Here is a 16,210-nt window from a genome sequence, read left to right as displayed (position 1 = left end):
TCCACATCGGTTGCGCTAATAATGATTGATTCAACACCGATATAATCAATAAGGCTCACATTAACGCCAACGGAGGTTTAATAAGAATAAATATGCTACTTCGCAAAATTAGCACAAGCCTCGTCAGCAGTATAACACTAGTATAGGTCGCCTAGCATATTAGCCTACTAACTAAGTTATTGACTTGTTTTTGCTCACGTTTGAGATGATATCGATCCACCATTTGCGTCATTTTACAGCACGGCGCTGTGCCTGCGCCGTTTTACAACAGCAAAAGAAGGGTCAATGTTTATTTTGACCTGGCAACACAAGCGAGCACGGCAAAACAAAAAGTGTTTATTTTGACGAGCGTGTTTGTACATTTAGCGGTTGTTTGCGCGACTGAGCCATTTCCAATGAGCAGCCATGAATATTGCTAACTTTTGATGAAGGTGCTCCGTGTTTGTTGTAATTTGTCTTGTCAGATGATACAATAGCGAAAGATAGGGCCGGTTAGAGCCTTAGGACGAGCCTGCGCATTGGCTGCTGGAGCCATACCGCCATGGTGAAGCGTTACGTCACGGCCCGAGAGCACGGATGTGTGTGTGTGTGTGTGTATGCAAGAGAGGGAGCGAGACACAGAGGGAGTGTGAGTGTGTGTTTGTGATCAGTGGGGGTGAGAATAGAAACGTGACCGATAAGGTGGAAGAAGTGAAGAAAATAAGCAGGAAGCGGAGAAAGTATCTCTGGCGCTGCGGCGTCGCTTTCGGATGATCGCCGCGAAACATTTTCCACGCAAACTTGGAGAGAGTTGTCCTTGCCGGCGCGCGGCGGACTGAGCTCGAGGTGGGAGCACGCGAGGGAAACACACACACACACACACACACACACACACACACACACACACACACACACACACACATACAGACAACACACCGGGATGGTGGGCTCGCGCTCTCCTCGCACGGGCAGCCCGGGAATCACGCGCCATTGAGAGAGAGAGACACACAGAGAGACAGAGAGAGAGAGAGAGAGGGGGGGAGAGAGCGCGAGGGTGATATCGTGCATGCGCCTCGGCTCCACTGACTGGGCTCGCCGCGTGCACGTCAGTTCGGTCGATGCGAGCACAGTGGCGTGGCTCTCGGCCTCCATTTGCCAGTTTGTGTTTATCTTCGAGGGATCAGCCGACGGTGTTTTCACGGCTGCGGCGAGGTGCAACAGTTGGAGTTTCGGCTCGGGTCTCACCAGCACATCGCCCCCCGCACACCACGAGGAATCCGGCCGACATTGCAAGGTGAGGCGTTAGTGAAACCTCCCAACTTTTCCAACTTGCTGAGCGGCGGCGGAGCGGGCGGCCTAATGTTGTGCGGTATGTGCGAGGAAGACGGGGCGGTTGTCAAACAACTTGAATTCGCTGCACGCGGTTAAATATTTACAGGAAAAATATTTACCACACAATTGTTGATATATTGACGAAACGCGGCGTTTGTAACCGCTCTGATGCGCTGATTCGGTTGATTAACACCTTTAGATGATCGCATCCGTGTGTTGATGTGAGTGAGGATCAGTGGAGTGGGAGCTGCAGGGACGTTATGTGGGTTTAAGCTTTACGTGTGTGTGTGTTTGTTTGTTTTGCATTTTCACACAAACGGTTTATAATGAGTCATTTTAAAGCGTTGAACGCGTCGTCAGGACTCGGGCCTGTGTGGACACTCAGTGTGTGAGCAGACACACTGACCCAAGTGGTCCCGCAGCCTCATGGAGACAAAGTCCACATTTCTCAGAGTGACTCTAGAATTGTATATTTAACTTTAAAAAAAACGCCATTAAACCCCTTGTTATTTTGCTGACGTGATGGTCGAAGGGAGCAGAGGAGCAAAGCGACCTGCTGGAAAGTTAGTTTGTTTCCTTCAGCAGTGTGTTGTGTTTTTTGCGGTGTTGTGTCACAGTCTGGTGTGTTTGAGTTGTTGTGTCATTGCAAACAGCATCACAACAACCGTGTCCTCCCCTCCTGGGATGTCACGCCTGAAGGTCAAATCTGAGACACGTCCAAGCTCCTCTGCATCCATCTGTTAACAAAACATTACAGATTTATTCATCTGGGCCCTGCTGGGGACGGATCAATAAAACAGATTTAAACATTTGCCATAAAAACAAGTGGCTACCAACTTCAGAAAAGAACACAGACGGTTCAAACTGTTTCATTTAAACTTAACAAACCGTAGGATATCATTGTTCATCCTAAAGTTACAGCTTTATATCAATAGTAGTGTTGATCTTGATCTATTTTCTGGCCATGTTGCTGCTCTCTCCGAACAACCAATCAGGCGTCCTCACATGTTATTGTTGACCAGGCTCGTCTTATTTGGCACACAATTGGATTACAACTGATATTTTAAAGTATAATTAATAGCTTTCTTGTTCTGTCACTTGTTAACACCTATTTTCAAACTCACCTGAGGCTGCAGCCCACTGAGAAGCAGCCATTGGTCGTTAGCACTAGCGGTCTCACAAAGTTCCTCTTTGCCCTCTGGTCTTGTGTACTAGACATTGTTTTGAAGATGCAACAAACATTAAAGTTGTACCTTTACTGTCAGATATTCTTGTATGAAAAGCTCACATTGTTGTCGTTTGTTTATGTTTACATCATGGCTACTGAGTCTACTGGTGTGTTTGTTCTGAGCTGTATTGTAGATGTAACGCAGTATTTCATTTGTCTTTTAGATATCAAATGAAGTGGGACCCCCCATTGTGACTGAATTTCAAAGTTCCATCCATGGAGGGTCACCAAGCAGCGGGGGACGAGGAGAAGGGGAGCTTGGCCTTCATCCCATCTTCAGGCAACGGCGGCTCCAGTTTGACCTGCCAGTCTGTTATTGAGAATAAAGGCGTGGCCATGGCGAGCAACGACCCCAGCACGGCTCTCTCCTCACCCGCTGAGGCGAGCCCGGCCAAATCTGGGATTTCGTCACCTACTACCTTCGAAGGGGTCATCGGAAGCGGCCCGGCCATTTCAGGGATGGCCTCGGCTTCAGACTCCCTAACAATCGACAGGACCAGCCTGGAGCTGTTCCAGTCGTGCGCGTGGCCGCCGGGTACGGTGTTTGGCGATCCGAACAACGAGAAGAACTTCCCCTCTGTGCTGAAGTTCAAAGGCGTCAGCGTCACTCTGGAGAATCACAGCGTGTGGAAGCAGTTCTACAACTGCGGCACTGAGATGATCCTCACCAAACAGGGGCGGCGGATGTTCCCGTACTGCCGCTATCGCCTCACCGGTCTCGAACCCAACCGCCGCTACATTTTGGTCCTTTCCATCGTACCGTCGGACCAGTTCAAATACCGCTGGAACTCCACCACCTGGGAAATCACTGGGCAAGCGGAGAACCAGTGCCAGGGTCTGGTCCGGGCATTTTCCCACCATAACTCACCGTCTCTTGGTTCAGAGTGGATGAGCGGTCTGGTGTCCTTCTACAGACTCAAAATCACCAATAACCTAAACGGCTGGCAAGACGGCCACATGGTCCTACACTCCATGCACCGCTACGTCCCCCGGCTCAATGTCATACCGGTCCCCGATGGTCAGCTGGCCACGCCCGACCAGCCTTTTGTTAAGGGACCGGAAAGCATGACGTTCACCTTTCCACAAACGGAATTTATGGCCGTGACGACCTATCAGAACTTTCGGATCACCCAGCTGAAAATCACTTACAACCCGTTCGCCAAGGGCTTCAGGGACGACGGCAGCAACTGCCGCTCCACTAAGCTCGACACGGATACTCAGCCCGGCGTGAAGAAAGACCCGGATCAGAAACCGGCCGAGGGCGTCGACATCAAAGAGGAGGCCGTGGATCTCAGGTGAGTTTAACGGGCTTTTCCGCTTTTTGTCTTTGCCACAGTCGCACGATCAAACTTTGGTTACACTGCGATAGAGGAGGTAACTGTAGTTAAATGAGCTCAAATGGAACTACAGGGTAATAGACTTATATTATGTGCTTGGTAAATCAATTTATCTAAGCATGTAAACGTCTCAGAGTAATACATTAAAAAAAGAAAAATCTGGCCGTAGTTAAAAGTACTGAGTGCCTGCAAACGTAATGATTGAACCAGCAAGACACTATGAGAGACTCATGGCTCTGGTTGATGTGATGTAGTTCTTTTCCCTCTATGACAAACTTGGAATGCAGGACTGGGACCAGTTCCACCTTAAACGAGAAATATAATAACCTGATAACAACCGGGTTAAGAAATATTGCTTCCCTGGCTTTGCAGTCCCTTTGAGTTCATTGATTAGAGAATATAACATAGAGAATAGAATAGTTACATCTCCTGGGAAACACTACCACATAATGTTTGTTTGTTATTATTTATATGCATTCTTTGGTTCTCTGGTTGTCTTGCAGCATGAAAAAGCCCAGGATCTCTGCTCCTCCTCCTCCTCCTCCTCCTCCTCCTGCACACACACAACAAGTGACCAGGTTGGTGCTGAAGCCCTTTATGTCTAAAACCAGCACAGACGACCCGCAAGCCATCAAAATCATCCGGCGCAGCTCGGGCAAACACGCCCCCGCCGAGCTCGTGGTCGTCCAGAGAGCTCCGGCCTTCGAACCCAAGGAGGAGAAGCATCCCGTCAGCGTGACCCCGACTCTGCAGCAGTACATCACAAAAGCCGCACCCGTCACTCCCGCTTCCTCCAGGTCAACCCTGGCCTCACCGCAGGGCAACGCCAAGAGGAGGAAGAGGATAAACAGGCGTTCGGCGAAAAACGCGGGGAAAGCCGCGGCCACCTCGCCCGTGGCACTCCGCAGCCCGTCGCTGGGCGTCTCCATGCAGCCGGAGGTGGACGAACTGGAGGGTCTGGTGTTTGTCTCCTTCATCTCAAAGGTAAGACTCTCTCGTGGGAAGGAGCAGCGAAGATGTTCAAAGTGGCGCTGTTAGAGATTTAACGTCGTGGCTGTTTGTGTCGCAGGAAGCGCTCGAGATTCACGCCGGGGACAAACCAGTGAGCGGCACGGCGTCGGCGTTACCGGCTGCCAAAGACCCTCAGACGCAGTGTGAGCCTGCAGGTAAGAGATGCAGAGGTGTTGCATCCTTTTATAGACGTTATGTTTATCATATTATACCATCAACATGTAAACACAATTACACAGCAGATATCAGAGTAGCGGCTCTGAGTAACTGACCTAGATTACGTGATTGCAATTGATTGACTGTGGCATGTCGAGCTCATCGTGGCAGTGAGTCCCTCTGCATCATCGTGTCTTTGTCTTACTCACAGTTTTGCCTTAATTGCAGCACAGACAAAGAGCCGGAGCATCGAGTGCCTGGAAAGCAAATTCCAAGCGTTTCAAACATTTACACAAACCTTCCATGTGTGTGTTGCGTACATGATCTGTAAACGTCTCTGATCTTACAGCGGAGGAGAGCCCCCCGACCCCACCGAGCGTCCAAGAGATCATCAGCCGCTTAGAGGCCGTCCTGCTACAGGACCTGAAAGTTCTCAAACACAGACAAGTCATCCACCCGGTGCTACAGGAGGGTAAGACACGCACATATACACACACACACACACTTGGCCAGTTCTTCCAAAGTAATATGGTGTGAATATGTGCTCTGGTTGGTCTTCTGTTCTCCAGTGGGCTTGAAGCTGAGCTCCTTGGACCAGAGCGCCAGCATCGACCTGCTGTATCTGGGCGTCCGTCTGCCGCTGCCCCCCACCGTCCCCGCAGAGCAGAGACCCCAGGGCCCGTCTCCTCCCCCTCGCTGCGGTGAGTCCAGAGTGCTGAGGGATGTGTGTGTGTGTGTGTGTGTGTGTGTGTGTGTGTGTGTGTGATGAGCTTGTTCCTGGGCTTTGGTGCTGGATGTGTTGTTGTTGGACTCGTTTCCTCACTGGCTGAACTTCGGCGGCATTTTACAGCACAAATACAGAAATGTGCATCTTCCACTCTCACCCAGAGGAGAAGCTGCGGGTCGTCTGTGTGAACACGTGGCGTTCTGCTTCCCTCCCGTCTCTAAAGCCTCACAGTTAACGACAACATCCTCCATTAAGGACATCATCATTATTATCAGAGATTTATTGGTGCAGGCTTCAATTATTAGCCGGTCTAATTTCCTGTTTCTGGTCACTCATTAAACGTGTTGCCGTCGGTTTCACGTTGCCTCTCATGATCTGAGCTCATACGTGTGAGGAACGAGCGGATCCTCGCTTTCGGGTGGACGAGCTACGTATCAGCGTCTTTGTATCCGCTCATCCGTTTACGTTAAGGTCTGAGGAAGAAGAGCGAAAGGCCAGATGAAGACGCAGCTCTGCCTCTCCTGTTTCTTTTGTTACACAATAGCCACATTTGTCAACGCCGCCATTACACAAACTGTAATTAATGTACGGCGTTTAAATTAGAGCTCGCCGCTGAATATTTCATGCTCTCATTTATTTGGACCTGCGATTGGAGGCCCCGGGGCGAGCTGTCAGTACGGCCAAGCCAGGATATAGGTCAGTGTGTGTGTGTGTGTGTGTGTGTGTGTGTGTGTGTGTGTGTGTGTGTGGTGGTATCTATACATTTAACAGCGCAGAGCCAAACAGTCCTTTGATGACTGAAATGCGATGAGACATTCTTCCACATGAGTGAAACAGAAGGTGACTGATTTGGTTTCTGACAGGTTGAACGTTTGAAACGGATAATGACTGCGTAACGCTCAGGGAAATCCCGGAGAAGTTGCGAAAATTAAGAAAGACGTTTTCCCACACCTGAACACATTATGGGGATCTCCCTCTGGTGTCGTCGCAGGTAGTCGCACGGTTGCTATGGAGGGCTTGGGGGGTCCTATGCTCTTCCCGTGTCTTTGCCCCTCTCGAAAACACACATTTATACTAAACACGTCGGACTCAAAGCTTCTCTCAGCCTCACTTATGTCACGGAATGAAATTGACAATGATAAACAAACCAATTCATGTCAGATTAGAGCCTTTGAACCAATAACTGATTGTTTATTCGCTCATCTGGGGACGTATTCAGGGATTTCACGAGGTGTTTTAAGCAAAATGAAGTGAACTAGTGCTTGTCTCTTTGGTAAATGTGTGTGTGTGTGTGTGTGTGTGAGTCTCATGGAGCTGTTTCCCTCCACAGATCAGGGATTACCCTTCATCTCCCGCACAGGGAAGACGCGAGACGTGACCAAAATCAAAGGATGGAAAAGCAAGTTCATCAGCGGCGAGGAAGCGTCTAAATGTGACGGTGAGCTTTGCTTCCTTCCTTCCTTCACACGTTCAGCCTGTAAGCTTAACAGGCCACACACACACACACTACCTGCTTGGGATTCATAATTTGTGTCTGTAAAGTGACTCCCTCTATCTGTGCTCTCCTGCAGGACCACAGAAGGACCTATCTGCCTTCTGCAGCAACATGTTGGACGAGTACTTGGAAAGCGAAGCTCAGCAGATCAGCGAGCGCGCCGCCGCCTTCTCCACCAGCCCCGAGGCCGTGGCCTATCAGCTGCCTGCAAAGAGCTCCAGCTACGTGAAGACTCTCGACAGCGTGCTGAAGCGGAACGCCGCAGCTAAAACGCAAACGCGCGCCAACAGGCCGTGCCCGCTTTCCCACAAACCCCTTCTCTACTCTGCCCTGGTGTCCCCTGCTCCTCCGCTGAGCCGCCCCGCAACTCCACCCCGCGTCAAAGCAGAAGCCGAGCCCGTGCAGGTGTCGGCAGCCGCACAGACGCCAGAGGGGCCCGCCCTCCCCGCCAGGAGCCCGGCGCCCGGCCCCAACGCCGCCTTTACGCCCACAAGTCCCGTCTCACCAAGGTACAGTGTGTCCCGGATGGTGATGCATGGAGCGCTGGATCTTTAGTTTGACTGGTTTCATAATAAGGTCATAATGTACCTGAGATCTTCTTCTTCTTTGTGGTTTTAAACTTCCCTGGTCATTGTTTCTCCTCAGGACCAAACCTCAGGTCCTCTCCAAGGTCCAGCTCAAGCTGCTGGAGATGGAGAAGGAGGCCGTGAACCAGGGCTTGAGCCACACACACCTGACGGCAGATCGTCTCTCCGTCGCTCTGTCCGTGCTGCTGACAGCAAAGGTAAACGACACACAACCACTGATTCAGCTGTGTGTCATCGGGTGTGTGTGTGTGTCAGGACCATAAACCTTACACACACTTTATCTCCATGGCAATATGTGATACGTATCAGTGCTTTTACTGTTATTATTCTCACCAAAATACTCAATAACTGACACACAAGTTCTCTGCTTCAGAGTTTTGTGTTCTGTTTTCATAAAAGCACAGAAGATATCAAAATAAACTCCATACTGTAGAACTTTGAACCTGTGCATAAATATCTGAGTGCCTGTAAAGTAACAAGCTTGTAGCACACACACACACACACACACACACACACACACACAGACACACACACACACACACACACACACAGAGAAATGGGGAAATCATTTTCTGCTTTTGGTTTCATTTTCGCACACAAAGAAACCACAGGCTGTGACACTTTTCTCATGTAAGAAAGCTTTGGATGCATATTGTCAAAATCAATTCTGCTTCATTCCACATGTAATGGTTAAATCTATTCTTAGGACTGAAGTGTGTGTGTGTGTGTGTGTGTGTGTGTGTTTCTGCAGACGTCTTACTTTCCTCTCCCCTCTGCATTTCCATCAGATGCAGTTCAACCAGTACCTGAACGCCCCCTTGCAGCCGTGGCTCCGCTCTGAGGGTCCCCCCTGTGGGCGGGGCTCCTGCAGGCTGGGCTGCGTGTGCTCAGGCATCCAGCGGCCGGTCCGAGGCTTGCACTGCCGACAGACCGACTGCATGTTGGGCTGCACCTGCTTAAAACGCAACATAACCAAGTATCTGACCATGGAAGAGAACCAGGACCAGAACCAGAACCAGGACCAGCCTTATCCCTGTAAGATCACCACGTTTTTGAATGTAAATAATCGTTATGAACAGGAACAACATCTAACGTTTAAGGTGACGTCTATATCTCAGACTGTCCACTGGGTGGCACTGTAGAACTAGTCGATGGGAAGATGTATGAAGGGGGATAGAGGCTGTCCTCACCCAGAGACCCTCCCTACGGATGTGAAAGCTGCTGCCTCTAGTGGATGTGAGTGCGTGAAGCCTTGAACAGAGGAATTATAGGAATAGAGCTTCACAGAGCGGTAAACAGAGCTGGAGTTCTGAGTATTATGTGTGATGCTGACTGCCAGATTGAGCCTAGTAGTAGTGAAGCAGAAATTTGTAAACAAATATGTGTCAAAGTTGTGTTTTTCTTTCAGGGCTTAAGTGGCTAAACAGACGTTAATGAGTCCATGTGTGTCCCTCTGCAGCCATTACCAACGTGGAGCACATCCTCAAGCCTCTGATGGGCGTCGCCAAACTGTGGCACCGCAGCACGGGCGACCTGGATCTGGACACCGAGCCGCTCTTCACGCCCAGAAGTGCCGTGTTTCCTGTGGCGTCAAAGGTCCAGAACCACGGCCAGAGACCTCGACCCAAACAGCCGGTAAGTGACTGGAAACCCCGGAATCTTTACTTTAAAGATTTTAATTGTTGTTACGGCTTTTTATATTAACCCTTTGTCCTTTAAATGGCCGCTGCAGCTCCGTGAAGAGGACAAGGATCCCGTGTATAAATACTTTGAGAGCATGATGACGTGTGCACGCGTGAGAAAGTTCAGCAGCAAACCCTCCCCCGAAGTCACCATGGAGCCCAGGGACCCTTTCACCGCCACGCCCAGCGCCCCAAAAGAACCAAAGACGACCATGGCCAAGAATTACCACAGAACCATACTGTCTGTGAGGCATTCAGGTACAGAAGCAGACGTGTTTACGCTTACTTGCAGATTCGCCGCTACGTGTTGCTGCTTTTTGTAATTGTGAGTCTTCACGTATGCTATCACAGAGAAGTCTCCCGCGGTGGCCCAGTCCAGCCAGAAGGAGGCCCGGATGCAGATAGAGATCCAGTCGGCGTGTCAGTGGCAGAAGGATCACAAGGTGGTGCTGGAAGCTCTGTGTCTGCGCATGAACCAGAACCGGCTGTCGCAGCGCTTCTTCATCGGGCCGTACCACATCCGGCCCATCTCCAAGATCAACATGCGCAAGCCCAGCGGCGCCGTCGTCACGTACAGGGTACAAGTTCTACAGTCAATTATCATGATGTCATCAAATCTGTCCAGAATTGAATTGAATCCAGAAATGTGTCCTGCATCTGAGTTTCTTCTGCTTCGTCTTCCAGGTCAACATCAGCAAACCGATGAGAGACAGCGACGATGACGACGACAAAGATGAAGACAAATCGGACGTCAGCGATGAAGAGAATGTCTCGGACGTGAGTGTCAGCGGGGAAGCGCGCGAAGAGGAGAAGGAATGGCGCCCGGCGGAGGAACCGGAGATCAAGTGTGGAGTCACGCCGTTCCTGAGCGGAGTGCTGGCGGCCGGCTCGCTGAAAGCCACAAAGAAGACCAGAGGCTGCGTCACGTCTGGACTCGTACAGGTCAGATACCTAACGTGTGCTTTAACTCTGATCTGCCCCCTAGTGGATACACTGGGCGCACGCATTCATTTGTATTAATTAGAATTGTGGGTTTATGATTAAAAAGGTGTGTGTGTGGGTGTGTGTGTGTCCCATCCATCATGTCACATTGTATAAAGCATAAAGTCAAATCAAGTCTTCTTTTCGTTTCCTCTTCACCCGTGCAGGTAAACGGCAAATTCTACAGTCAGGCCAAACTGTTGCTAGGAAACATGGGCTCTCTTCATCCGGCCAATCGGCTGGCAGCGTACCTGACGGGCCGACTGCGCGTTCCGCACAAGTTTAAAAGCTCTGAGTCGGGCACCGCCAAGAATACCGCCAAGAGAACCTCAGACATTCTGCCAGCAGGTGTGACGGCTGAATCTTCTTCTTCTTCTTTGTTGTTTTGTTGCATCGCTGGGTCATAATTTTCATTTTTTAATCGATTCTCTGTTCTGTATGGTTTTGTGTCACAGCTCCTCAGCCGGAGCCACAGACCAGCACGCCGCTCGTCTCAAAGCAAAGCGGCCTCCTCCGCTCCTTCCCCAGCTTGTCTCCGTCCTCTCGGGTCTCGCTCACGGTGTCCCAGTCGCTCAAAACCCCCGGCTTCCTCGCCGAGCGCGGCACCTACTCCTTCAGGATCTGTCCTCCAGGCGGGCAGAGCGCCAAAGCTCCCAACCCGACGGGGGTTACGCTGCCTGGCGGCTTCACCCTCATCGACCTCCCCAAACCTGGAGCTCCCGCGCCAGCGCTAACAGGAAATGCTGCTAAAATGAGTACAGACGCTGCCCGGCCACAGGAAGACGCTTTGTTTAGGTCCGTCCACTCGCCGGCTGAACCCGGTCTGGAGAACGGCCACGCTGAGGTCACGGATCGGGTCTCTGCGGGGGGCGGTTCCTCTGTGGAGCTGACGTGCGACGAGAGCGATGATGCTCGGCGGCGGCTCGGAGAATCCAACGCCTCCGAAACCTCCGACTCATCAGACTATGGAGAGGAAGAGGAAGATGTGAGTGGGAGAGTCTTTATGCAAATCAGCACATCAGACCCTCATTCATCATCAAATACTTATAACATACAGAGTGTGCGTCGGTGTATGTGAGTGTGTGTATGCGAGTGTGTGTGTTTGTGTAAAATTTTCCTCTCAGTTCTAAAATCACGTTCCTGTCCTTCAGGAGCCAGTCGATATTGAAACGGTAGAAGAAATGAAACAGGACCTCACCATCGCCAGAATGAGGGAAGCTCTGGGCCAGAGGTGTGTGTGTGTGTGTGTGTGTGTGTGTGTGTGTGTGTGTGTGTGTGTGTGTGTGTGTGTGTGTGTGTGTGTGTGTGTGTGTGTGTGTGTGTGTGTGTGTGTGTGTGTGTGTGTGTGTGTGTGTGTGTGTGTGTGTGTGTGTGTGTGTGTGTGTGTGTGTGTGTGTGTGTGTGTGTGTGTGTGCGCGCTAAATTCTCAAATGTATTTCTTTTCCCCAGCAGCCTCATTTCCAGCGTGGACTCTGACTTGGCAGACAGACACATGGTACGCTCCTCTCTCACTCTGTGGTACGGTCCATTACTTGCGTTGTGTCAGTGCTTCATCATCATCATCATGGTCGTCTCTGCTTCCCCTCTAAAGGACGGTGAGGAGTCCCGCGTCTCCAGGAGACCCCTGAACCACACGGTGGGCGAGAGGTTCAGACGCTTCCAGCAGCGGTTCCTCTTCAACAAGCTGAAGGTGCTGCTGAACTGCGACGCCCGAGCCTCCAAGGTCACGCTGCTCACACTGGTAAGCTCCGCCCACAAACTATCAACAGTTCAAGTTGAAGTCATTTGGTTTGCGGCTATAATTTGAGTAAACGGTGAACAGTAAAGTCAAATGCTGACAGCGTCTCTCGCTCTCGCTCTTGCTCTTGCTCTCTTTCCCTCTCTGTCTCTCTGTCCCTCTCTCTCCCTTTCCCTCCGTCCCTCTCTCACTCTCTCCGTCTCTCCGTTCACATTCAGGCTCTGAGTGAAATCCAAAACCAGCTGAAGGCGTCTGAAAGTCTGCTGCAGAAGAAGAAGAAGCTGATTGAAATGCAATCAGCCTATCTGAGGAGAGTTTCCATTCTGTCTGGTAATTATCATTTTCATTTTGAAGTGATACTCTGGAAATACATTGATTACATTTCCTGATTTGTAAACGAGGCCAGAGATGTGGTTTGGTGTGAGTCAGAGGTTTAACACTGAAACCTGGATCTCCATCTCCACCGTCTACAAAAGAGTTTGTGAGGCGGGTCAGGGGTCGAAGAACGCCATTGTTGATTCTGAGCCACATTCTGAATATTTTAGTAGCAGGATGAAGCATTAGTCTTGATTTTAGACCATAGACAACCATTCAGACTGCTTGGTTGGACCTTGGTTTCAGTTAGTGGAAGTAAAGTGGATTTGTTTGTTTTCATCTCTTCAGGGAAGTCAAGTGAGCTGATCAAGAAGAAGCTGATAGAAATCTGCAACAAGCAGAAAATAAGGGAACATATCGGGACGGAGGTGTCGCCTTCCTGTCCGCGTTCACCCCAACGTGAACCCGCTCACCTGCAAGCTGACGCCCAGCCGCCCCAAACCCAACCTGAAGACCTCAGCACTCGCCGAGTCGCTGCACGTCCCACCGCCGTGCAGAATCTGTCTCCAGCCGCGTCACTTCCTGTCCCAGATAAACCTGCGCCTGCGCCGAAGGAGGAGACGGATGCAGCTCCTGACCCCGCCCGGCCCAGGAACAGGCCCACAGCACAGAGCTACGCTTATCCCCTGATCCGATCCAAGACCGGCAGGATCATTCTGCCCTCCTCTCTCAAATCACGTAAGAGTCTCACATTCTCCAACTCCACTCATCTGAGCTGTTTATGACGATTTATGATTCCATAGTTCCCGTGTTGCTCTCGGCCAATCCCTGGGGCCCGTGTGTGTCACCATAGTAACACAGTCTCGGCTCCTCTTGACTCACACCTGCATGTCGTTAACAGAATGTATGAAGAAGCCGATGCTCTCTGACACTATGACACAAAGTTTGACGTCGTTCTTGTGCCAATTTAACACAAATACGGAGGAGTTGAAAGTCGTTATCGCTCAAATCCTCTATGAAGCTTTGTTGCTAAGTGAATCCTTTGTGCTTGACGACGTCTTCACTGACTCGTTTGTGTCTCCACAGCGATGCAGGGTCTGTACAAGCTCATGGTGATGAAGGGCGAGCAGAGTGAGCACTCGTCTGCACCGAGTCGCCCCGACTCAGGAAGCAGCCCCGACACGACCTCGCCGCTGTCCATGATCGCTCAGCTCAACAGCTCCACACCCGCGTCATCGGGGGCGGGGCAGAACGGAAGCCCGGAGGGAGGCACGACGTTGGGTTCGGACCAAAGCGTGGCCGGTCACCCCGGGCCCGCGACTGCCGCCCGGGCCCAGAATGTGGCGCGGCGGGGCAGAGGCAGGCCTCCTAAACAGACGCAGACAGTGACCCCTGGTGGAGGAAATGAGAAACGTAGCCCGGTGGAAAAGGCTGGTATCGAAACGAACGGCGAACAAACTGCCGTGAAAGAGCCAACTGAAGCAGAAGGAACCCTAGGAAACATCGGCAAAGTCGTATTTAACCCTCCGCCTGCCAAACGGGGCAGAGGGAGGCCGCCGAAGTCCAAGAAGAAGCCGGAAGACACGGAGTGGCGTGAAACCAGCGCCGGCACTGAACCAAAACATAAGAGTCCTGCGACGCAAACGGGAAGTGGTCATCCGGCGGTCAGTCCCGTCAGATGGCCTCGCAGTTTGAAGAGCCCTGAGAGCATATCCAAGGACAGCCCCTCGTCGCGACCTTTGACCCGAGGCGCTCTGGGGAAAGACTTCCCCAGTGCCAAGAAGCGCTCCTGGATAGACGTGCAGAAGGATCTGGAACGGGAGATGGAGTAGCACTCGCCGACCTTCAACCTCAAACTAGTCCCACACTGAAACTACAGCATCATCCTCACACTCTGATACCTCCACCAAGGAAGATATGTGTCATCCTTGTTGTTCGGTTTGTGTCCGTCCGTCTGTTTTGTTAATTGTGACCTAGATCTGAGAATTCTGTTTTCACTTTCTCTAACATCCCAAAATCTGGTAAACTGACATGTTGGCCTGGTGGCTCGGAGCCATTAGAGTCCAAAGGACCCGGGTCAGTTTGCTCTCTGGGTCCATGTACTTGAACGCCTCTCTGTACACACGAGCATTAACACAACACCGTTGACGTACAAATGACTGCTGAGACGAAAACGCTAACAGACCTGCAGAATGTAGAAACGCAGCGCTGGATCGGGACCAAAATGACTTCATGAGCCCATCATTCCGTTGATTGACGCGTTGAATATTCCTACAAATCATCCATCCAGGCCCGTGGACGCCTCCGATCTCTCCACGTCTCCTGCATTAATATCAAGCTCCTTATTCTGAACAGGAAATTGCGTTTGTCCCCTTTCCTGTGTTGCATCACAAACACTAATACGTCATTTTTATACCTGGATGAGCACTGTGATGTTTCCCCTCAGTGTGACCTGTAGCAGCACTTTACCTCCCGCGGTAGAAAGGATGATTTCTCCATGCGTTCGTTGTGACGGCTTTTACGCGAAGCGACTCAAACCTGCGTGTGTGTGTGGCATGAATGAGAACGACCACTGTAAATATTAGTTTTAATCCCAGTGAATTGATTATTGATTATTGATTATTTAGGTAAGAATGAAGGTGCGCGTGTGTGTGTGTGTGTGTTTCCTGGCCTGTGGGTCGCTCACACGTTTGGACGCCCTGATGATGATTTGTCTCAGTGCTTTATATTTTTCACACAGAGTTTATCTTTGTACTCGGTGGTAAAAACACATTTTCATTCTCTGGGAAAAACATCAAATGTACCTACAAAGCATTTATGAGTTTAGAGCTCAGGCCTGAATAAAAACTTTTTGAATACATATCTCTGTGTGTGTGTGTGTGTGTGTGTGTGTGTGTGTGTGTGTGTGTGTGTGTGTGTGTGTGTGTGTGTGTGTGTGTGTGTGTGTGTGTGTGTGTGTGTGTGTGTGTGTGTGTGTGTGTGTGTGTGTGTGTGTGTGTGTGTGTGTGTGTGTGTGTGTGTGTGTGTGTGTGTGTGTGTGTGTGTGTGTGTGTGTGTGTGTGTGAGTGAGTGACAGCGGTGGGACGTGACTCCTCACCGTCCTTCAGAGTGAAAGCAGAGAGAGACCACGATGATGAGGATGATGATGAAGCACTGACACAACAGAAGTAATGGACCGTACCACCAGTCTGTGTTCTGCAGACTGATTAGATCTCAGGTGCTCATGATCTGGAAACATTCAAAGCACTTAAGGTGATTTGATCTTTGTTCTTACAGCTTTTAGGTGCCAAGCTGCATCATTTGTGTATTAATTTACAATTCACCTGCTAAATCTAACATAATCTGTTATCTGTTATAAAATAACTTGGCTATTACAACATCTGTCCAGTCTGTCTGTTTGTCCCTCAATCTCTCTGTCTCTCCTTCCCCCTCTCTTTCTCTGCTTCCCCTCCCTCTCATTCTTCCCCCTCCCCCCCTTCTCTCTCTCTTCCTCTCTAATCCTATTTACTCCTTCCTTCTGTGTGTCCCTGATGTGATCATGCTAGCGAGTGCGGTTAAAGTCTTTCATGTTCAAACTGACTCTTTATTTCCTTATCAGCACAAGTTGGAGGAACCAGGAGGAGGAGAAGAAGAGTCAAATCA

The 16,210-nt window shown here is 50.5% G+C and overlaps 1 protein-coding gene across 1 annotated transcript; it reads left to right on the top strand.

The window, feature by feature from the left end:
* Window positions 1-576: 576 nt before the first annotated feature.
* Window positions 577-15,807, top strand: mgab (MAX dimerization protein MGA b). The gene is made up of 22 exons (XM_076160206.1): window positions 577-825; window positions 2,704-3,834; window positions 4,380-4,860; window positions 4,946-5,042; window positions 5,393-5,515; window positions 5,613-5,744; window positions 7,101-7,208; window positions 7,342-7,774; window positions 7,911-8,049; window positions 8,641-8,887; window positions 9,312-9,487; window positions 9,585-9,792; window positions 9,886-10,112; window positions 10,219-10,476; window positions 10,683-10,863; window positions 10,971-11,500; window positions 11,667-11,746; window positions 11,968-12,010; window positions 12,107-12,256; window positions 12,472-12,583; window positions 12,917-13,306; window positions 13,655-15,807. The coding sequence occupies exons 2-22, from the start codon at window positions 2,756-2,758 to the stop codon at window positions 14,398-14,400; spliced, it is 5,940 nt and encodes a 1,979-aa protein (XP_076016321.1). The 5' UTR covers window positions 577-825; window positions 2,704-2,755; the 3' UTR covers window positions 14,401-15,807.
* The last annotated feature ends 403 nt before the right edge of the window (window positions 15,808-16,210 follow it).

The sequence above is a fragment of the Genypterus blacodes genome, unplaced genomic scaffold, assembly GCF_046128005.1.
Source record: "Genypterus blacodes isolate CSIRO-AG114 ecotype Tasmania unplaced genomic scaffold, CSIRO-AGI_Gbla_v1 ptg000104l_1, whole genome shotgun sequence".
Taxonomy (NCBI): domain Eukaryota; kingdom Metazoa; phylum Chordata; class Actinopteri; order Ophidiiformes; family Ophidiidae; genus Genypterus; species Genypterus blacodes.
This window is presented reverse-complemented; position numbering and strand designations above follow the sequence as displayed.

What these genes read in the sequence shown, in the direction of transcription:
- mgab (XM_076160206.1), top strand. Translation starts at nt 2,756, where the DNA reads ATGGAGGGTCACCAAGCAGCGGGGGACGAGGAGAAGGGGAGCTTGGCC. An exon ending in ACTGTCTGTGAGGCATTCAG is followed by an intron (nt 9,793 to 9,885) that starts GTACAGAAGCAG and finishes ATGCTATCACAG; the next exon opens with AGAAGTCTCCCGCGGTGGCC. An exon ending in AGGGAAGCTCTGGGCCAGAG is followed by an intron (nt 11,747 to 11,967) that starts GTGTGTGTGTGT and finishes TTTCCCCAGCAG; the next exon opens with CCTCATTTCCAGCGTGGACT.